General features: G+C 40.0%; 1 protein-coding gene across 1 annotated transcript; it reads right to left on the bottom strand.

The window, feature by feature from the left end:
- Window positions 1-4,385: 4,385 nt before the first annotated feature.
- LOC310993574 (uncharacterized protein) lies at window positions 4,386-9,323 on the bottom strand. Its single transcript, XM_083981963.1, has 4 exons — window positions 9,172-9,323; window positions 8,429-8,617; window positions 6,571-6,644; window positions 4,386-5,285 (listed from the first exon to the last, which is right to left on the bottom strand). The coding sequence occupies exons 1-4, from the start codon at window positions 9,258-9,260 to the stop codon at window positions 5,155-5,157; spliced, it is 483 nt and encodes a 160-aa protein (XP_083838089.1). The 5' UTR covers window positions 9,261-9,323; the 3' UTR covers window positions 4,386-5,154.
- Window positions 9,324-23,058: the final 13,735 nt, after the last annotated feature.

Raw genomic sequence — 23,058 nt, 5'->3', positions numbered from 1 at the left:
AGATAGATTATTGAGTTTTTATAAACGTTATAGCAAAGAGCAGATCATTAATCAATCAATCAATCAGCTCATAGTCCTCATGTTTACATAAACACACCTTTTACTTACTTTACTTTTTAACATTTTACTGATTAAAGGGATAGTTCAACATTTTTGGCAACGTGGCCCATTGCCATAATCCCTATAGTCATAGCAGTAGGTTCGTTACCTTTAATTGTCGGTGCAAGCTAATTTTAGAACGGCGGAGCAGAGCGGCGAGCTGCTCAGAGCTACGCTACGGAGGCTCATTATGGGATTTCTTGGTTTCCCTCATCAAACTCATCAAATACACAATCCAACAACTCCACAACGCTCTGGTGGACAAGTTGTGACCTGCACATTCACCACGCTATGAGATAATAACACAACGTTACCAGACAGAGTTGTTTTAGAGGGAAATTCATGCAAAACCGCTGATGCACGTTGCCTTCAGGGACAGTTTTTCATCAAGCAGTCTCTGAATTTCCCTCTAAAACAACTCTGTCTGGTAACGTTGTGTTATTATCTCATAGCGTGGTGAATGTGCAGCTCACAACTTGTCCACCAGAGCGTTGTGGAGTTGTTGGATTGTGTATTTGATGAGTTTGATGAGGGAAACCAAGAAATCCCATAATGAGCCTCCGTAGCGTAGCTCTGAGCAGCTCGCCGCTCTGCTCCGCCGTTCTAAAATTAGCTTGCACCGACAATTAAAGGTAACGAACCTACTGCTATGACTATAGGTGGGCCAATTTGCCAAAATGTTGAACTATCCACCATTTAACAATCAATAACTTTGATTATTGATCATGTCCTCACTGCAGCTCTGCAGGAAACTCTTCATAAAATCAATAGAAATCAGTAGAAACAGGTGAAAACTCCCCTGATGAATGATGAATACTTGTGCACTGTGTTTTCTACAGTGTTGTGTGGATCATGAACACAACACTAACATTATTCCTCGGATCAAACAATGACATCATTTCTACATGAATCCTGATAGGTTGGAGTTCACCTGCACACACTGCAAAAACTCAAAATCTTACCAAGAATATTTGTCTTATTTCTTGTCAAAATGTCTCATTTCTAGTCAAAACTAATCTCTTTTCTCTTAAAATAAGACTCATCACCTAATTATTAACTTGTTTTTAGATCATTTTCACTTGTTTTAAACATATTTTCACTTGAAATAAGTAGAAAAATCTGTCAGCACAAGCAGTTATTTGTGCTTGTAATAAGGAAGAAAAACTTGCTCCATTATCCAATTTTTCTACTTATTTCAAGTGAAAATCTGCTTGAAAGAAGTAAAAAGTGTCTAAAAACAAGCTACTTTTAATGTGATGAGTCTTATTTTAAGTAGAATTAGATTTATTTGACTAGAAATGACATTTTGACTAAAAATAAGACAAATATTCTTGCTAAGATACTTGAGTTTTTGCAGTGCAGAAACAAATCTGATCACTGAAACTCACACGCACACACACACACACACACACACACACACACACATACACACACACATATACACATAGACACATACACACACACACGTCCCTTTCTTATCCACCATAACAACCACACTAAAACATCTTTCCTTTGACACACACGCACACACACCCTCTCTCAATCTTCTACCCACTTACACTCTCAGCCCCCTCCCACACTGCCTCTTTCTTCCAAATCACACACACACACATGCACACACACACACACATACACACACACACACACACACACACACACACACACACACACACCTTCTCTCAATCTTCTACCCGATTACACCCGCACGCTAAAACCCCTTTTTGCACACACACACACACACCTCCCCTACACACTCATCTCCTACCTTCCCTAAAACCTTTTTTCGTTTCCTCCGACACTCACACACACACACTCACACACACACACACACACTGACTCTCTTTTTGTCAGCCGCTGACCCCCCCATCTCCCCCCTCCCTCCCCCTCTCCCCCCTTCCCTCCCCCCTCCTCCAAGTAATCTGGCTGGCCCGTGGCCTCCTCTCTCTCGCTCCACTGTTCTGTGTGATAGAATATCGATCGGTTTTCCTCGGCTCGGCATGGAGCGGGGGGGGGGGGGGGGGGGGGGGGGGGGCTCTGTGTGTGTGTGTGTGTGTGTGTGTGTGTGTGTGTGTGTGTGTGTGTGTGTGTGTGTGTGTGTGTGTGTGTGTGTGTGTGTGTGTGTGTGTGTGTTGAGGGAGGAGAGAGAGAGGAGGAGAGGAGGGGAGGAGAGGGGGGGATGCAGTGGTCAGACATGCTCCAAGGTTGTTACCACAGCAACAGCAGGATGATGGGTCAGAGGGGTTACCATGACGCCTAGGTCGCGGGGTCAGGGGGAGGGGAGGAGGTTTTCTCCTTCTCTGCCTTTATATATATACAACAAGCTCTGGAAAAAAAAAAATCAAGAGATGTTCACTTCAAAATGATCAGTTCCTCTGGTTTTACTATTCATAGCTGCGTGTTTGAGTAAAATGAACACTTTTGTTTCATTCTATAACCTACTACCGACAACATTTCTCCCAAATTTGAAATAAAAATATTGTCATTTAGAGCATTTATTTGCAGAAAATGGCAATAGATCATAAATAACAAAAAAGTTCCAGTGTTTTCAGACCTTGTATGCAAAGAAAACAAGTTCATATTCACTACTTTTTAAACTTAGGAAGAGTTCAGAAATCAACAATGGTGGAATAATCCCTATTTTTATGAATCGCAACAGTGTTCTTTTTAAATGTATTTATTTATAATCTTTCTTCCTCATTAAATATGATGTGGTTCAGGTGATCAGCTAAGTAGAGTGAGGTGTGCTGCTTGTGTTGGAGTTAATCGATAGTGGCCATACATGTAGAGAAGCTGATTTATTAAGAACATTTTGGAGTAGCCTAGTGGTCTCTTTATTTTTTCCAGAGCTGTATGTGTAAGTGTAAGTGTGTGTGTGTGTGTGTGTGTGTGTGTGTGTGTGTGTGTGTGTGTGTGTGTGTGTGTGTGTGTGTGTGTGTGTGTGTGTGTGTGTGTGTGTGTGTGTGTGTGTGTGTGTGTGAATAGGAAGGGAGGGGGTTGGTGGGTCGGTGTGTGGAGGCGAGAGAGGTGTCCAGTCCAGCTATATTGGGTGTGTTAATAATGAATGGTGTTGTATGTGGTCGCTGTCTCTCTCTCCTCCACTCCCTCCATCTGTGTCTCATCCTCTATGTGTGTGTGTGTGTGTGTGTGTGTGTGTGTGTGTGTGTGTGTGTGTGTGTGTGTGTGTGTGTGTGTGTGTCACAGTAATGGCAGTCGAGTCTCGTCTCAGTTCAAGTTCAGTTTATTCATGTTTTTCTTTTAAATTTGGAAATAAACTTCAATACAAAACGACACTGAGCAGCACCGTGTGAATAAAATCATTGTTCGTTAGAGTTTAAGATTTACAGACAAACACTGAACGCATCGTCGTCCTGCTGTTAAAACATGAAGCTGTCTGTTGTTTTATTTTTCATTTTTCAGTCAATTTAACTGTAAACATCACAAACACAGGTCGACTCCATGTTTGACACATAAGAAATCAAATCACTAGCCTAGTGCTAATTGATGAGGCTAGTTAGCATGTTTTTTGTGGACAATATATTTTTTTTAAGAAATATTTTTGCAAACATGTTTTATGAAAAGACAAAAAATAAACCTTAACGGCTCATTGACCAGTGCCTTTTGTAGGAAATGTTTTTTTGTGAAATTCAGTATTTTGCGCACCAATAGCATTAGCTTGGTAGGACGATAAATGCTAGGTCAGTGAGCTTTTTTCCTATGTTATTTTTGGTTAGCATGTTTAATCAAAAGTATCCCTTCTAATTTGCAAGCTAACGCGTGTTTCCTTTTTAGTAGCCTAATATTTTTGGCGGCACACGTTAAGTAGCATAAAGTGACTTTTTTCTTGTGGATAATATTTTGTTCGATTAACTTGCTAGTTATATGTGCAGGGCCGGCCCAAGCCTAGCTCCACGCAAAATTGTTATTTTGGGGCCGGATACCAATAATACTGATTATGGATATTTCATTTTTACAAATTATCCTAGCCCCTGGCATGTTTTTACCCATCTATGGTTTTTAATCTGAAATGGTACCAAATTCAGCTAAAAGCACAACCTGGGGTTGATTTACACTATACAACATTCAAATTAATATATTAGCCTACTATTAGCCTACTTAACTCTCTGACTGCAGCGGGGACTGACACTAGCCTACTGTGAGGCTGACCGCTGCTCGCTGAAAACAGCAGTGATGACGTGCTTTCACATCAGAGTCTCCAAACCAGAAACATTTGTCACAACAACGGAAAAAGTCGCTAGATTTGTTGCTAGTCACTGTTGACAAAAAAAAGTTGCCAAGAGGGTTTGGAAAGTTGCCAGATTTAGCAAGAAAGTCGCCAAGTTGGCAACACCGCTTGACAATTGTTCTGCTAGTAGGCTAAGCTAGCTTTTTTTGTAGATTCAAAGCACTAACATTAGCTTACCATGCTAAATGGCTAGTGTTGCTGGTCAGCTAGCTTCTTTGTTCTTTGGCTGACTGAAATGCTTTATCAAACAGTAGCTAACATTATCTTGCCTGACTAACTGTTTTATCAAAAGTGCCATAGTGATCGCTTACAATCGTGAAAGACAAAAATTGTGTAGTCTGAACCCGCGGACTAATGTTAGCTCACTGTGCTAAGCTGCTAGCACTTGGCTAATTTATGAGTGTCTTCTGAGGTTATACTTGTTGTTTTTTACAGTGAACTGAAATATTGATTTGACACCTCATGTGGTGACAATGGTGGATGAATTTATAGAAGAGAGTCTTAAATGGCGGCCATCTTGGATATAGGCTAAGCGTTTAGCTAATCTAATAACAACAGGATTTGTTTCATGTTTTGCATTTGTAGGCTATACATTTAAAGGATTTCTCTGGCGGTAAAATGAATCATGTATTAAATGAGTCGTGGGATTTCAACATCTGTGACTGGTGCTGATTGTCTGTGAAATGTTAACATCACATTTTGATCCAGATCCGACCGGTTTTCCAGCTCAAACTTGTTGTAAAACAAGACGCCAAGCAAACCCGCCCGTCCTGTTTCCACAGCAGAACAGTCCACTCCTGTGCTGTGTTTCATTAGACGTGTTGGATACAAACAGACACTGTTTTCACGTTAATTGTCCTCAGTGTTGTCTTCTGCTCCCTCATTTTCTTCTGCTCCTTCATCTTTATTGCAATCTTCTTCAGGACAACAACTATGATGATGACTGCAGGAAACAAGAAAAAATATATAGTCATTCACAACGACTCATACTGTACGTCCCAGGTTTTTACACTGCAAAAACTCAAAATCTTTCCAAGAATATTTGTCGTATTTCTTGTCCAAATGTCTCATTTCTAGTCAAAACTAATCTATTTTCTCTTAAAATAAGACTCATCACCTAAAAATGAACTTGTTTTTAGATAAGTAGAATAATCTGTCTGTGAAAGCAAGTTTTTGTGCTTGTAATAAGGAAGAAAAACTTGTTCCAATATCAGATTTTTCTACTTATTTCAAGTGAAAATCTGCTTGAAATAAGTAAAAAGTGTCTAAAAAACAAGCTACTTGTTAATGTGATGAGTCTTATTTTAAGTAGAATGAGATTTGTTTTGACTAGAAATGACATTTTGACTAGAAATAAGACAAATATTCTTGGTAAGATTTTGAGTTTTTGCAGTGTATTTGCTGAGATGTCGTCCACACATCTCACATTTATGTCCTGAACAAAAACTCCTCACGACATAACAACAAAAAGCCCAGACAATCAAACAGATCTGCAGCCAGATAAAAAAAAAAAAAAGAAAAAAAAAAAAACCTCTCACCCTTTAACAGGAAAATACACTTTAAAAGCTTCTCAGAGGGAAAAAAAAATTCATTGCAGATCTGTTGGGCTGGATCAGATTATACAGGTGTTCATGATATTGTGTCCACCCCGTGTATTTTCCAGTTTTCAGCCTCACTGTGCTCACTTCTGTGTAAATGTAGCCTACCACGGGAAGCTTCAGTGTTTAGAGAAGTGAGAAATGTTGCCGTGGCCGTGGTTCAGAATATAAATTCACATCCAGCTTGACTTATCTGGTCAAAAGCACCTTAGTGCCAAGATTTCCTTTTTTTTTTTTTTTTTTAGATTTTTAAGCCAGTGGGCCAAATAGGATCTTAAAGTCACAAGGCGTCCGTGCAAAGCCAATCTCTGAGCACTGCAGACCCCCGGCCCCCCCCTGGCCCCCCCGGCCCCTCCACTATCCTGCATTACCACTGCAGGGTTATCAAACAGTCCCTGTGCAGCTGGGACGACTACATCTGCGTGACTGATTTCAGATACATGTCAGTGCTGCTGCTTCTGTTTGCTCTGTCTGTGTGTGTGTGTGTGTGTGTGTGTGTGTGTGTGTGTGTGTGTGTGTGTGTGTGTGTGTGTGTGTGTGTGTGTGTGTGTGTGTGTGTGTGTGTGTGTGTGTTTCACCCAAACTTTGTGGCAGAAAATGAAAGAAATAAAAAAAAAACAAGAAGCTCACCACAGATCGTCGGTAGAACAAGGTGATATAACAAATGATACAGCCACAGACCGATGATGAACGTAGTCATGTTGCTGATGAGAAAACAAAGAAAAATATTTACTGTTTAGAGTAGTTTTTATTCTTCATTAGACATTAATAATCTCAAAACCAACCAACCATGGCAGATTTTTTTTCATTTTTAAAAACTGTGAGCATTAAATATCAATATTTTTTCCATATTCTAATATAATTCTGCTCTTGGCTGTGGAAGCTACACTGAGAGTTTAACACGTTTAAGTATCTGACAATAAATCAAATGTCTTTGACTATTAGAGGTTGGTTGAACAAGACCAACAAAAACTTATTATAACAATTATGACAACAAATTATTATTTATTGTTATCTATCATTAAGTATTTTTTGTCACTTTTTGACCGTCTCTTAGGTGTCCAAGATGGACAAGTGCATGTCATATGTTTGTAGATAGTGACACAAGATATTTGTTCATGCTTCTGGAAACACTGGAATAATTGCCTGTATGTGTTTTAAAGCAGTTTGTTGTAATGTTGTTTTTTGTGTCGTTGTATTTTTTTTTTTTATAATGGACCTGAGTCTGTAATAAAGTTATCTATCTATCTATCTATCTATCTATCTATCTATCTATCTATCTATCTATCTATCTATCTATCTATCTATCTATCTATCTATCTATCTATCTACCTACCTACCTACCTACCTACCTACCTACCTACCTACCTATCTATCTATCTATCTATCTTCTGTAGACGCGGTGGACAGATGCTCCTGGCGGTTTCGTCGGCCATATTGGATGTTGAGGGGTTTTTAATGTAACTGCAGTTACATGTGGTGACACAGTCTCTGTGGTTTTGGTTCGGCCACTGTAGTGACCAATGAGCAACTTCACCATCCAAACCCAAACATCCAGTAATATAGGAGACACTGTGGTGAGAAGTAAAAGTGTGAAAGTGAAAGTGTTGACTCAGGTTATTTATATAATGGAATAAAGTTTCTCTGCTGTTCAGAAGCAGCACTGAAGATTTATGGTGTAAAAACATCGTATATAATAGATCGTCATAGGTGGAGAGTCTTATAATGGAGAAATAAAATATATTCTTTGAAGCAAATATTGAAAAATAATAATTGATTTGATTACACTGACTTGCACTCTCTAACTGTAACCGTTTTCATGCGCGTTGTAGACCAAATGAATAATCAAATAATCAATGACATGAATAACTGATAATAAAAGATGTCAAATTGGCATCAGGCTAAAAAATAATAAATGTAGTTTTTCCACACAGAAACAATATATGACAATATATGGGCCAGGAAAATATTATAGGCCTATATCCACTGATGGAAAAAACCTACATAATGAATTTTGTATGGCATTATATGTTGCAATCATATTTGTTAACACTATTTAATTTATGTAATGTATTTAAACTAAAACAAACATGCATGTCTTTTATATTTACATATATAATATTAACATTTGTCATTTGGCTTTATGTATTAATATAATACAGGTATCATTTGTATGGGTTTTTTTAATGGTCTAGTCTATATATGACACATACAAATCTATATGTCACAAAATCTATACACACTTCTCATGTCACCACTACACAGTTGTATTTATTTGTGCTATAGGCTATTAATTCCTTTAATTGATGTTTGTTGGTCCATTACTGGACATTATTCTAACCCCACCCTGGTTAGAATAAAGGAAAATCTTATCATATCTCACACTATTAGTGACATCATGTGGACTAAATGTGAGAAATGAATCATTCAGTTTACTTAGCCTAGTTTATTTTTGCTGAACAGTGGTAAGGTGTTTTTTATTTTTTACTTGATGACGGTCCAGACCAGCAGCAGGACGAAGAGGATCTTCAGGGAGGCGGTGAAGTCTTCATCCCGGACTCTGGGGGCCACAGGCGGACTGAGGCTGCTGCACTTCTGCGGCTCGGCCACGGGGGGGCGCGATAAGCCTCCAGCACCAGCACCAGGCCACAGCAGCAGGCTGGACGGGAACAGATCCCTACATGGAGAGGTGAAGCTGCGTTCACATCAATACAGCCAGATGAGACGGCGGCGGCGGCGGCATGCTCTATACTTTATTATTTGTTATAACGTTTACTCTTTGTTTCCTGTTTTATTCTCAGAGACTCACGGGGATGAAAAGCTTTAAAGAGACGTCACCGTCATCACTGAGCTTTAAACATGTGATCAATACAGTTATTACCACCAGAAATCAAATCCCAAACAGAACTAAAGATGTTTAGTGCTAAAGCTAAACATTGGCTCAAGCAGCAGCAGAAATGTGAGCATTAACTTCTCTCAAGTCACTGTCAATACAGCATTTTACTAATGTTTAATGTATTTAATCTGTGCAAATTAGCTGAAGACGTCTTGTATGCATCGCATTTTTCATTCTCTGTGGCAATGTTGTAGCCTAGCTATGTATCGTCCCTGTTAAATAAACATTAAAATAAAATAAACAGTTAATGATCAGATCGCAGCTCAGAGCGAGTTAATAGGGGAAGAAAAAGAAACTAAAGATGTGCTGCTTGGCTGCGTGGTGCGTTCACGTACCTGAAGTTATACTGCTGCAGGACCTTCAGAGCTCCCGACTCCTCCACAGACAGAAGAACCGCGTCTCCTTTATTATTATTACTGCCCATCACAGTCCTCTGTTTAGTTTAATCAGCTCATCGGTTCATGTTCAGGTTCATGTTCATGTTCAGAGACTCTCTTCTGTCTGTCTGTGATTGTTCCGGGTTCAGGTTTCCTGCCGAGAAGTTTCAGCCCACACGAGGAGGAACAAACAGTGGGAGGAGGAGGAGACAAGAGACGATTTATATCTCTACTTCCGGTTTCCATGACCTTTGGAATATGAAACCACTTCATAAATCTTGATTGCAGACAGTCAGAGACACAATAAGCTGCTGCACAAACAGCAACACAGCAGAAAACATTTATAAAACAATATACAATGCAAACTATCTCAGGTGGTGAGGGTCTATAGACTGTAGCTAGTAGACCTTGATCCCTATAGACCAGCTGGGTGTCACATTTATTTTATCAACTCAATTTGATGGACCAGTAAAATAATGAATGAATGAATGAATACTTTATTTCAAACATGTGAATAACATATTACACTTATTTGCACTAGTCGATAAAAAGCTTTGTATCTTTGAAAAGGAGTAGGAAGAAGCATTAGCTTATTAATTCCTACCCCTTCTCCACCTAGCCAGGGCCGTTGTATAGGGGAGAAAGGTGATGATAACTCTAGGGGCCCTGCAGCGCCCAGTGGGGCCCATAAAAAACCCCAGTAGTCTAATCTTTATATGACTGATTTATTCTGCGTAAGACCCTGACTGATACTCATAGTACACTGTAAAAACTCAACATCTTTCCAAGAATATTTGTCTTATTTCTTGTCCAAATGTCTCATTTCTAGTCAAAACTAATCTCTTTCCACTTAAAATAAGACTCATTACCTAAAAATTAACTTGTTTTTAGATAATTTTCACTTAAATTCACAATAAATAGAAAAATCTGCCAGTGAAAGTAAGTTTTTTGTGCTTGTAATAAGGAAGAAAAACTTGCTCCACTATCAGATTTTTTCTACTTATTCCAAGTGAAAATCTGCTTGAAAGAAGTAAAAAGTGTCTAAAAACAAGCTGCTTTTAATATGATGTGTCTTATTTTAAGTATAATGAGATTTGTTTTGACTAGAAATTACATTTTGACTAGAAATAAGACAAATATTCTTGCTAAGATACTTGAGTTTTTGCAGTGTAATGCTGCATTAGCATCAAAGCAAAGAAGGCTAAATAAAAAACGATAATACATACGTAGTCTAAGAAAAAAAAAGGAAAAGTTAGGGGGAGGGGCCCACTTTAGTATTCTTTAAGGGGGCCCAGAATTCCTAGCAACGGCCCTGCACCTAGTAGCCTACCTAGTAGCCTACTTTAGGTTATCTTACTTCCTGTATATCCTGTTTTTTTGTGGGTTTTTTAAATACAATAAGTGACAAGTATGGCAAAAGTGTGAAAAACCTTAATGTTTGTCATACCCTTCTTCTTCCCTGTACCTTGTAAATACCATCTGTTTGTAGGCTACCGCTGTTTAATGGATAACCTATAAATAAAAATACAATTTCCCTTTGTATTAGTAGCCTGCATTATATTAAGATGTAGAAATATGTGCAATTCAACAATAATATGCTTCTTCTGTCTTCTATGTAATTTTCACACTTGGTAGATTCATTCTGAGGGTCGGTTCGGTCCGGTTTTGGCCCACAGGCCGCACGTTTGACACCCCTGCTATTATATAGTGATAGAATAGGCCTACATGCACATGCACCAGACAGGTTGTTGTGTGTGTTGCAGGTGTTTGGAGCTCAGGTTTCCAGGAGGAATCTGGTTCCACAGGTGAAGAACAGAGAGGAACCTGAAGCTGCTTTACATAGTTCATGGTCTCTGCATTGTGGGAACTGCTGCTGCTCCAGGGCGTAGACTGCACCGATCACTGTGCAAACACCTGACATCATGACGCCTGTGTGGAAACTTAACAGATTAAATGATTAAACTGGTGACAAATGATGTTTATCATTCTTTTATATCAGAACAAGATTTAGCTCCAAGTCTCGGCCCCACTGTTCTGCTGCTTCACGTCTGAACTCAATAGAATATTTTATAGTTATTATTATTCATGAATTAAAGTGGATGTGACTCCACTGAAAACAGATCACAGGCTCAAGTGTCTTTATTATTGTTCAACGTGAAGCGACAGAAAGTAACGATCATGAAACTAATGAAAACTAAAGCTATAAAGTTTATTCATTTAGCCTATTTAATTAGAAAAACACACAATTCTTATTTCTAAATAACATAACTTCAACATCCTTTAACAGAGGTTCATGTCTTTTCAGTCTTAACAAACATAGGTAGCCTATAGCCTAAATATTGATTTTTATTTTTTTGTCCCTGATAGGACCCCTTAGGGAGCCAACTGGACCTTCGTCGTCATGGTAACAATGATAAACACATGGTGGAAAAATAATAATAAAAAATATATATAAATATATATAAAAAAGCACAAAAAGGACTTTAATTCAAATAAAAAAAAGGTGGTTTTTCAGGTAATAAATAAGTTCTCAGGTGGTCTAGTCGTCTACTCGACCTTCGTTGCCATAGTTACAGAAATAAACTAGAAAGGACAAAACATCTGTCAGTGGTTTTCAAACATTTATTTGTTCATTTGTTTAGCTACACTCGTACAAATGAGTCGTAATAAGTTGTAGGATGCACTTTTCCTGGCAACTCTCTGCTGGTGGATCACATTAATTATACACATTCTATTCTATTCTATTCTATTCTATAACATTACATTATTATACATAAAGACGTTGATGTTTTTATGTGTAAATCTTATAGTCAACAGTGTATTTTCTATAGGATGTGTGAGTTTACACATCTTTAGCCACACATACAACATGACAAGGCTTTAGTAGTTGTTAGACCTACAAACTCTGGAGTAGTGAAAAAGGTGACAAGTTACAAAACTAAAACCCTCTTCCATTCACTTCTACTACCCTGGTTGACATAAAAAAGGTGACTGTAGCCAAAAGGTGAGCAGTTTGCAGGTGTGATAGATGAGCTGTGAAATAAATAAATAAGACAGAGGATAATTAAAAGGATAGAGGATAAATAAAACTAAGATGTGATGGAATAAAGTAGGATAATAAAGAATAAAGGAGAATAAATCCCAATTTTATAGGCTACAGTAGTTTGATAGAAGTTTGTGTGTGAAGAAGTGAAAGAACAGGACGAGTGTGAATTAACTGAAGTGAAACTGGTGTGTTAAACTGTTTTCTTCAGATGTTTCACAATAAACCGGCCCTTTCCTCCTCCTCTTCCTCCTCCTCCTCTTCCTCCTCTGATGATGTCACAGCGTCGCCACAACTTTACTTTCTGTTTTTCATTAAAACAGAAGAAAACTCACTTTCTCAGATCAGATGCTGAAGCTGAGCTGAGCTTCATCACCTGCTGCTGCTGCTGCTGTCCACACACACACACACACACACACACACACACCCTTCTTTGGCTGCAGTCTCAACTCCGTCGCCATGGAAACAGCTAAGATGCCGAGCGGAGGAGAGAGGTAAGGAGGGGTCTGTGTGTGTGTGAGACAGAGAGAGAGAGGAGAGGGATTGAAGGTATAGAAAAATCTTCTGAAGGACATGTAAAGACTAAAGGTGAGCGTGTTTTATTGACACACGCACACACACACACACACACACGCACACACACACACACACACACACACACTGTATACTTCATTACCCTGAGTGATTGCAAACAGCTTCCTCTCCTCTTCCTTTGCAGAAACATCTTTTCACTTTTCTTTTTCTTTTTTTTGCTGCGAGTTTCTTTGACCTCTTCACCTCGTCTCTCTTCTTCTTCCTCCCCTTCCTCCTCTTCCTCTTCTTCCTCCTCCTCCTCTGCCTCACCTGCTCGCCCTGACTCTCCAACCTCAAACCTTTCAGTGCAGCAACACATTTACTAAATAAAAAGCACCTCACATCACATTACAATGAGGGTTTTTTCTTTTTTCTTCTTTTCCTTCCTGCACCATGTGTGACCCCCCGGAGGGAATCAAGCTCCCTAAACACCTGGCTGTGTTTCTCCATTGAATAACACAGGACCCCTCTCTCTCTCTCTCTCTCTGTTTGCCTGCTCTCTGTCTGTGTCTCTCTCCCCTCTCTCTCTGCCTCTAAGAAGCCAGATGGGCCATGATGCAGAGCTGCAGCTTTTATTGTGGCGGGGGCCCGGTGCACGTGCCGAGGACACAACACAACACACAGGGGCCTCACAGCGTTTAATTCACAAGCTGCAGACGCCTCCTTCCTTTAACCCCCCGTGACCAACACCATCACCTCCTCCCTCCCTCCCTCTCTCTCTGCTCTCACTCTCTTTCTGTTTTCTGTCCTTCCTGCCCCCCCTCTCCTCTCCTCCTCCTTTATTCTACTCTATTATCTCCTCTTCAGTTTCACTCCTGCTCCTCTCCGCTCTGCTTTGTTCTATTTTTGTCAAGTTTTGTTCGTGCAGCCTCCACCTGATCGTTCTGTTTCTGTTTCTCTTCAGGTCATTTTTTATATATTCTTCTCTTCATCTTCTCTTTCTTCTCCTTCTTCTCATGTTCTCCTCTCAATTATATTGTTCTTTCTAAAACTGTTTGCATCACACATCCTGTTGCAAGTTGCAGCAGCTGCACATGCACCACATATTTCTCTGTGGTTCTTTATTTAAGAAGAATAAACTGAATTTGTATTCAACAAATTGCTCCTTTTATTTAGTAAACTGAGAAACTGCATCTGCTGAAGAGGAATTAAATTATTAAAGGCTCCAGAAGCATTAGGTGAGATTTTTACTTTATTACTTTAGTTACTCGACTTTATTTGCTAATTTACCACATGAATCAACACTAAATCTTATTAGGCTATATTAACATCTTTGACATTCATCTGAGAAATTATTGATTTTGGTGCAAATAAAGTGAAAGATTTTCATTGTCTGCACATTTAGAGAAAATCCTGCAGTGTCACATATTCAAACCAGTTTCCTAAGTAGAAACTTTATGTGCATAATGAAAAGTTAGACGAGCAGAAGTGAAGGAGGAGAATCTGCTGCTTATTTGAGGAGGAGGAGGAGGAGGAGGAGGAGGTCAAACAAGCCTGTAGGCAGCAGTTCAACCATCAGTCAGCTCCCTCTCCTCCTCCTCCTCCTCCTGAAGGAGGGATGCTGCAGCAGTTTGACATTTCTCACACACACATAAACACACACACTGGCCCCAGTCAGATGAGTGTGTGTGTGATGAGCAGCAGGCCTGTTAATTGGCTGAACTGGTGCATGATGTGCAACAGGAATTAATGAGGTCAATTGGTTAAACGGAGGAGAACATGAGAGGCTGCTGCTGCTGCAGGCTGCACCACTCTGGAGCTTCTATTATTTATGGCTCTAAATAAAACCTTTAAACATGTTGCATGTTTTTTTGGCTCCTGTGGCCATTTCTGCACTTTTTCTATATATTTTTTTCTTTTTCTTTTTACAAAAACATTTAAGAAGCTGCATTTATCAGATCTGAAGCTCTCTCCCTCTCTCTCCATATAAACTTCCCTCCTCTTATTTAGTGTCGTCTGAGTCTAATTGTTATTGAATGTTCTTCGTATTTATTCGGGATTATTCGGGTTAACGTGAAAATAATGAGGTTGCCGATCCGCAGGCGGGCTGGGCGGTCGCAGGGAAATCGATGAACACACTGAGTTAATTATGAGAAATCAATTAAAAGGAGGAGGAGGGGGAGAGGGGGAGGAAAGAGAGAGAGAGAGAGAGAGACGTCTTTCACTTTTCCTAAGAAGAAAAAAAAACTGCGAGGCTGCAGGTAAATTAATGGAAATCCTATCAGTCAGGGACGTGGACACACACACACACACGCGCACAGGTCAATGGGATTTTCACCCTGATCTTGAATCGCAGGGTAAACACACACACACACACGTGGTTTAAAATCCGCGTCGCCCATCTGAACCCTGCGCGTGGAAGGAGGGACACGCCACGCGCCTTATATGATGCTATTGATCCCTCTAATGCACACACACACACACACACACACACACACACACACACACACACACACACACACACACACACACACACACACACACACACACACACACACACACACACACACTTATATATAGGCTATATATAATTCCCGATCGATCAATGAATTGCTCAGGTGGTAATCAGTTCATTGCCATGCACAATTGTGCACACACACACTTCCTGTTGTCGTCAGATCTTTGTCTCACAACCTGAATTCACTTTAAATTATTGAAAACATCAGAATAAAATGCAATTATAGACAAAATGTTTGTATTGTTGTGACAGTCTCAGTTAGAAACTCAGGTATTTTACTCATGACAATAAAACTAAAACGTATCATTATTCTAATAGCTATTCTAATACCCTAGCCTATAATCTAAGCAGATATAATGAGGCTTTTACTGTTACCTGGTCGATTGGTAATCAACCAATCAGCAGCTAGGTTTCCTCACTGTTTCCTATTTGATTGATAAATCAGAAAAATCTGAAAATGTCGATGAGAAACCAGAAAGAACATTTTTATTTGCAGTTTAATGCACAAACATCAAAGGAAACTAACGCTGCTGTTTCTCCTCTGTCTGTGAATCTCTGTGATAAATTCTATAAAGTGTTTAAAACAGGTTCATTTGAATAAGTTAATATTTTTCGTTGTGGTTATTAAAATGTAGAATAACTGTCAAATTTACAGAACTTGAAACGAGCTCCGTGTGAATTTTTTACGAATTTGAATATTTTTGCTCATATGCAAATGAGGCACAGCGGCACAGAAATATATTTTTTGCTATTACTAATTATAAATGAATGCTAAATATCATCATATCATATAGTATCTATTGAATCTGCTCATATTTGCATTGATTTTGGTTGAAATTTTGATTTATGCATTGGATGTAAATGGCCTGTCACTGACGCACTGGAAAGACCGGAAACAAGTTTTATTGTTAGTGACTGAAAAATATAAAAAATCTGAGAGGAAAATATTTTATTAAAAGCAGCAAAGGGAGAGTGAACGAAATTATGAATATGAATAGCTAAATTATCTAAACGAAATCAGAAATGTATATAGAGAGACATAAAGAGAAACAGGAAACGTCTCGTTTTCCTGTTTATTTAATTCGTTTTCTTTTTTGCATAAATGTAAATGAATTTAAATACTATGCATTGTGCAGGTTTTTATATTGTTTTGTGAGTAAGAGTGACGCCAGTAAAGTGATGTTTCCTCATTGAGACTGAAAACAACGACAACAACTCTTAAATGCTCATTTGTCATCAATCGATTTTCCATCGATTTTTCATTTGAACTGATGAATAATAATAACTGGGAATTTATGACGCGTCCCCTGATGTCCACAGCCTCTGTACAGCCTATATACAGCCCAAATTATAGAGGGCTTGTTGATATTTTGTGTTACACGTGATCTAGTAGCTTCTCATTGCTATAATTATGAATGATAAAGTCAGATCACACCTCAGCACTAAAACAAAAGAAGAAATGCATTTTAAATATTTGCTTTTATATTTTATAAACATTTACTGAACTCAAATCTACATAATGACTTAGTGTTGAGGAAGAACTATAGGCTACAAATTCTACAGGAAAGAGAAAACTTGTAGGCTATATTCATAGTCACTGGATCTATTTTGTGATCATCTGGTGACGGCGGCTGTTTGCTTTTTATTACAGACTCTCTCTCTCTTTTTTTTTTGTCTTTCTCATCGGTTTGCTGCAACGTCTGTCGTGTCGCCGTGGCCCCCCCGCCACTATGACCCCTGGGTCAAAGGTCAGCCGGCCACTCCGCTATTACCACAACTCATCACAGACACGAGCACCAGGCGGAGCCGGCTCGTTTTATTTAATCACGGGTAAGTAGCCTGAGCCCACCCAGTGCTGCTAAACCTAAAACCTCACGTAGGCTAAATAAAGTTAACCGCAGTAAACAGACACAGTTAAACGCGCTGTACACAACCGTCATTGTATTTTGTTACTTTGTATCAACCAGGTAGCCTGACAAGCCAGACTATATCACTAAAATGTATAGATTTCTAGGCCTTCTTCCTCCCAGTTCCACTCACTGCGTCAGCGTTCTAGAACCCTCCGCCTGTAGCTGTGGCAACCAACACCAGCGTTCCACTGCGTCTGCGTCATCGTTCTAGAACCCTCCGCCTGTAGCTGTAGCCTAGCAACCAACACCAGCGTTCCACTGCGTCTGCGTCATCGTTCTAGAACGCTGCTGTAGCTAGCGCGCGCGGTGCTAAATTGTAGCGAACGTCATGGCTGCTCGGTCGAGGCCTAGCGGGCAAATGCATAACGATACAGTGACACACACAAGTAATGACCGGAAGTGTCTTCTTACCTTACTTTACTGTGTTGTCAACTCCTCGAAACACACGGCATGTAAGTAACAACCGTACCTGTTTAAATCGTGTTTTTTTCTCCCCACAATGACCTCGAGGAAAGTACTAAGCTAGGCTATGCTAGCCGTCAGTTTGCGTGATAGGCTATCACTGTTTTCAACTGACTGCCATTGGGCTGAAATATATTATTAGCATTAGGCTGTTTAGACCTGCTGCCATCACAGATATGCTAAATGGGAAACTGTCACGGTAAAGCTGAGTGAAATGCAAATTCTCTTCATTTTCCTCACTGTGGGCTAAACTAGTGAGAATCTATAGGTTACCTGTGCACCTGAATGTAAATATGAAGGAGGAAGATTGACCAACAAAACAAATTTAGTCACTATGTATAAATTATTACTAAATATGTAACTAACAATTGCATGGATGTATGAATGCTATGCAAATTATAGCAGTTATTGTAGGCTATATTTTGCTGCTGTTTCAGTATGCTAAATATTTTAAAGCCTACACAGTTTGGATACAGAAATATCAATTTTCCAGATATTTTCATGACTATACAATTCTTTCCTGTTTGAATTTCTTTGTGCTGCATTTATACAAGTTGGTTTGTACCATTTGTGGCATACAAATGTAATTGTTCTTACCTGTATAAATGTAATCTAAGAAAATGATGACAAATATAAAATAGTTGTGTAATCTTGAAAATGCTGCAGCAGTAAAGTTGTCAGTTGTGTGTGTCCGGGCTCAAACTGTATAGGGCTGTTAAATAATACTTTATCCGTTGCTCCGTGGAAAATAAGGATCAGGACTGTCCAGTGACTGATAAGGAAGAAAAGCCCCTTATGGTATATATATATAGACCTGCTCCCACCCCCACACTTCACTGTCACCTCTGTGAAACCCAGTCGTCTCAAATAAATGAATTCCAAATGTCCTGATAAAATCAGTGTGTTTATTTTTAATTTCTCATCAGCATTTTTCTTGAAATGTTTATTAAAATGTTGCAGTCAGCAAAAAAAAAGAAAAGAGAAACCAAAACCTCAATAGAAAATAGTGAATTCAAAATATTTCAGTCCATATTTATGTAACTCCTTTTTTCTTTACATCAAATAGCTTCCAGCTATCGTGTGATTTATGAACCTGAGAATGATTAACCACAGTCATAACAGCCATTGCATATCAGTTCTCGTCATTGCACGTATTGACATCTGTGTAAACCTCAACAATAGTCGACATTTGACCGGCGTTCCTCAATAAATAGTGGAAATGAAGCTTGGGAGGTCAGAGAAACAGTAACTCGCTCGGATTGATTTCCAATAATCTGCTCATTGCTTGTCTTGATCCTGCAGGATGCTACGGCTGTACAACGGCTGTACGGCGGCGGCGGCGGTGGGGAATTGCCAGCTTGTGTCCCGACGGTGTTGCCGTGGTGACTGGTGTGGAGATAATAGCCGTTAATGAGATATTAACCTCGAATTGCGGAAGAAGACAGGAAGTGATGAGCTTTTGTTGAGGGGGGGGACGAGTAAAAAAAAAGAAAAAAAGACGGGATTCGTCGATGGATGACCTCGGCCGGATCAATATTGTTTTGTTATTCGACGGCGGTAACAAGCAGCACGACCCCGGCCGTCTGAAGCTGAGGAGGTAAATCCAATTTCTCACACACACATGGTCAACCACATACATTAGAGCATACATTTTCACTAAGAGACACATATGTGACCATGCACTACTCCAAACGCACACACACACACACACACACACACACACAGATATATATATAAACACACACAGTGATGGTTGGACGGCTGGTTCATTGTCCAGCTGGTTAGGATGCAAGCGGGAGATCGCGCCCTGCGGGTCAAAGGTCAACTCCATCCCAGACGCCTGACCTCATCCACTAAAGGTCGACCTCTCTGGGCTAGGGGAGTGTGTGTTTGGGTGTGTGTGTGTGTGTCTGTGTGTGTGTGCGGATAATAATAGAAGAGAAATAATGTGAAAAGAAAAAAATGAACTCTCGTATCAATTGTTAAGTGTAAAAAGTTGAGTTTATTGTGTGTTAATTCACGTTTTTTTTGTCCCGGTTGTTGGTCTTAGATTCACTCTCTGTCCCGTTGAAACGACTGAAAAAGACAAAACGTGGACGAAATGCGAAAATAACGAAGAGACGAGCCGAGGGAGAAGTGGCCCGAGGTGAACAGTGACAGATTGGTGGATAGTTGTAGTTACAGGTTTTCTCTCTAATCCTTCTTCTTCCTATCACTTTGCAATCACTGGGTTCTTCTCTTTTACTTTTACTTTTCCCCTCTCTCTCCCTCTCCCCCTCTCCCTCTCTCCTCCGCTGTCCCTCCATCCCCTCATCTCTCTGCGGCTTTCAGGCGAATTATCACCTGACCTTGACTCGTGACCCCCTGTAACACCCCGAACGCACACACACACACATAAAACACACTCAAGCATCAGCTCACACACACTCACACTCTGTTAAAACAGCCCAACTGCACATCCTCACACACACACACTCACATACACAGTGTTGTTGTAGTAGCCTGATGCAGCAAATGCTCAAACTTAGAGAACATACAGTATATTTGACCATGAAGGAGAGGTTTGTCACAGAAATGTGCGTTGTCATAGTGACTGAGTAGAACGACCTGCATGGTTTCTATATTGTTATATGGTCCAAAATCATCCACTGTGTTTAAATACAGGCTGTGAGGAATTAGAGTGAAGAATAAGACTCTGATTGATTAAAACTCAGTAAGTTTGCTAAATAAAATAAGTGAGAAAACGATATATTTTTTAAGTGCATGTATGTTGTGAGTTTTTACTTATTTATCCCCAAAGGGAAAAGCCACAAACAGAAGGAGCTTGAGTTTAAAGTAGGTGAAGAAAGAGACTGAATAATAATAATGATAATAATAATACAAATTTATATAAATAGTGCCTTTCAGAAAATAAACCCAAGGTCGCTTTACAAGTGTAGACACACACACAGACAGACAAACATGGATTTCTACTATGTTTTGAGTCTGTTGTGGTGAAGTTACATCTCACACAGTTGCATTTACCCCAAAAAAACACAAATGGATGAACTTTAAGTTTTATATTTATACGTGTTTTGACATCATATTTTCCACTCGTTGGCTCATTCGACTCATCATTTAACCATCTTGAGCTGCAGGGTTTTAGAGCTCTATACTATAGCTGCTCTGCTCACAGTCCATCATTTTATTCTGTGTGTAAAGTTTATTAATGCCCCAGTAGAAGGCTGTTTCTTTCTCACAACGCACTTCTTTACATTTTTATCCATGCAAACAGTGCATTTCATTTGTCACTTGTTATTTTTTGCAAAGTGACACTGAGTTGTTAAGTGTGTAAACTGTGTGTGTAAACTGTGTGTGTGTGTGTGAGTGAGATCTCAGCTTCCTGCTCACCTCCGAGCCAAACTGCTGTGATTTTCTAGCTCATCTTTTATTTCGTCCGTCTGTTAAATTTTAACACGACGACAAAATCAAAATTCTTTCTGTAGCGAGGAAAAAGTCTTGTGAATGGGAAAAAGGAAAAAAAAAGAGAGAAAAAAAAAACTCTTATAGCGCTGAGTTCAGCTGCGAGTCAGTGTCAGGTGGTTGGAAATGGTTGGTTCAAGGTTTTTCTCCTATAGTCTCGCCTGTTTTTTATTCATTCATTTATTTTTTATTTTTTTTAATGTTTTTGACTATTTTACTTTATGTGTTTGCAGCAAAATAACTCGAATCGAAGGGACGGTGGCAGGAAAGCTTCATCCTCCTCTTCCTCTTCTTCCCGTGTCTCTCAGGGTCCTTGCACACCAATCTCGTCATCCCAGAGGTTGAAAGATGAAGGTGAGTAGTTGGGAGGAGGAGGAGGAGGAGGAGGAGGTGCAGAGAGGAGGGGATGGAGGATGAAAGCGGGGTGGAAATACGCCTGGCCGAGCACTTGTGTTTCCACCCCCCCCACTCCCACCCCCCCACTCCAAAAACCCTCCTCCTCCTCCTCCTCTTCTCCTCCCCAAAAAACATTCTTTTCCTTCTTGCAGCTCTCGTTCACCCCCTAATCCCTCGCTGCTCCGCTGCATATGTTTCCTAATCCGGAGTGTGTGTGTGGGAGGCCCATGAACCTACTCCCTCCCTCCCTCACCCCCTCTCTCCCCCCTCCCTCACCCACCGCCTTGCCTCTCCCTTTGCCTTTTCTCTGGGTCGACTATAATGCTGTAACCTGCCTCCATTCCTCTTTCTTGTAGCGCTGGACTTTCCTTTCTTGTGTGCAGCAGCTCTTATCATTAGGCAGCGGTGGCGTGGAGCAGCCTGTCCCCACCCCAACGCCATCTCCTCCTCCTCCTCCTCTTCTTCCTCTTCTTTTTCTTCACCTGCTGATTTCTGCCTCTCTTGTTTTGTCTTCTTTGTTTTCTCTTTTACTCTTTTCTCTATCATGTACAAAAACATCAGAATCTGTGCACGGATAATTCACAGAATTCGAGCCGATCCGACAAATTAAAAAGACACAAAACACAAAAGAACAGTTCATATTCTCGTTGTTATTGTGTCTTTTTTTTTTTTTTTTGCAGGATATCAAACCAGAGCGTCGACGTCGTCTCGTCTTTTTCCAACACTTGATTATTTTTCACTCGTTTCTTTGCTGCTCATTCATCCTTTTTGTCCGAGCCCCTGAAGCTGTCTTATTTTCTCTCAGGTGATTTTGTTCTCTGTGTCTCTCTCTCTTCAGTCTTCTCCCTCATTTCGGGTTGCTCTTGCAACACACACACACACATGCACATGCACAGACACGTGCACAGGCTTTTTGTCCTGCTTCTTCTTCCCTTTGCTTTACCCCATTACTGAATAGTATTCCTGCAGCCTTTTGTGGAGCCTTGTATAGGCACATGCCAAGTCAAGTTATTTCAGAGCAGTTTCAATGGAATTACCCCCCAAAATAATCTCCTTTTTTGCTCCCCCGGAAAAAAAAAAAAGTAGAAAAGGGACAGAAGAATAGAGGCGAATGATGTAAAATGAACCAGCACCCTTGACACAGTATAAGCCTGTAGTTCCACACACTCGAGGGACATGAGAATATGAAAAGATCAGAGAGTCTACATATTAACGAAGCACCGAGGATTCCTGATATGAATCCGGCCGAAGCCTCCTAAACTCAGCTTACCCCGGCTTTTTTTTTTTTTTTTTTCCCTCATGTTAGAGAGATTACTCACCTTTTTAACCTGACAGAAATGTTCAGGCCGCTCACTCTCAGTGCATTAAGGGAACAGTCAAATCTCAGCTTATCTTAATACCGGTGTAAGAAAAAAAGAAAAAAAAGAAACGTATTGTGTCAGGAAACGGGGGCTCAGTCGTCGGCGACTACTACGACAAGCACCGAGCTCTGAGATATGGAGACTCTTTCTGGTTCGCCACGTTTCAGAGGCATTAAGGAG

Source organism: Trachurus trachurus, assembly GCF_905171665.1.
Source record: "Trachurus trachurus genome assembly, chromosome: 11".
In the NCBI taxonomy this organism is placed as follows: domain Eukaryota; kingdom Metazoa; phylum Chordata; class Actinopteri; order Carangiformes; family Carangidae; genus Trachurus; species Trachurus trachurus.
This window is presented reverse-complemented; position numbering and strand designations above follow the sequence as displayed.

What these genes read in the sequence shown, in the direction of transcription:
- LOC310993574 (XM_083981963.1), bottom strand. Translation starts at nt 9,260, where the DNA reads ATGGGCAGTAATAATAATAAAGGAGACGCGGTTCTTCTGTCTGTGGAG. An exon ending in CTGCAGCAGTATAACTTCAG is followed by an intron (nt 8,618 to 9,171) that starts GTACGTGAACGC and finishes CTCTCCATGTAG; the next exon opens with GGATCTGTTCCCGTCCAGCC. An exon ending in CTGGTCTGGACCGTCATCAA is followed by an intron (nt 6,645 to 8,428) that starts GTAAAAAATAAA and finishes TTTTCTCATCAG; the next exon opens with CAACATGACTACGTTCATCA.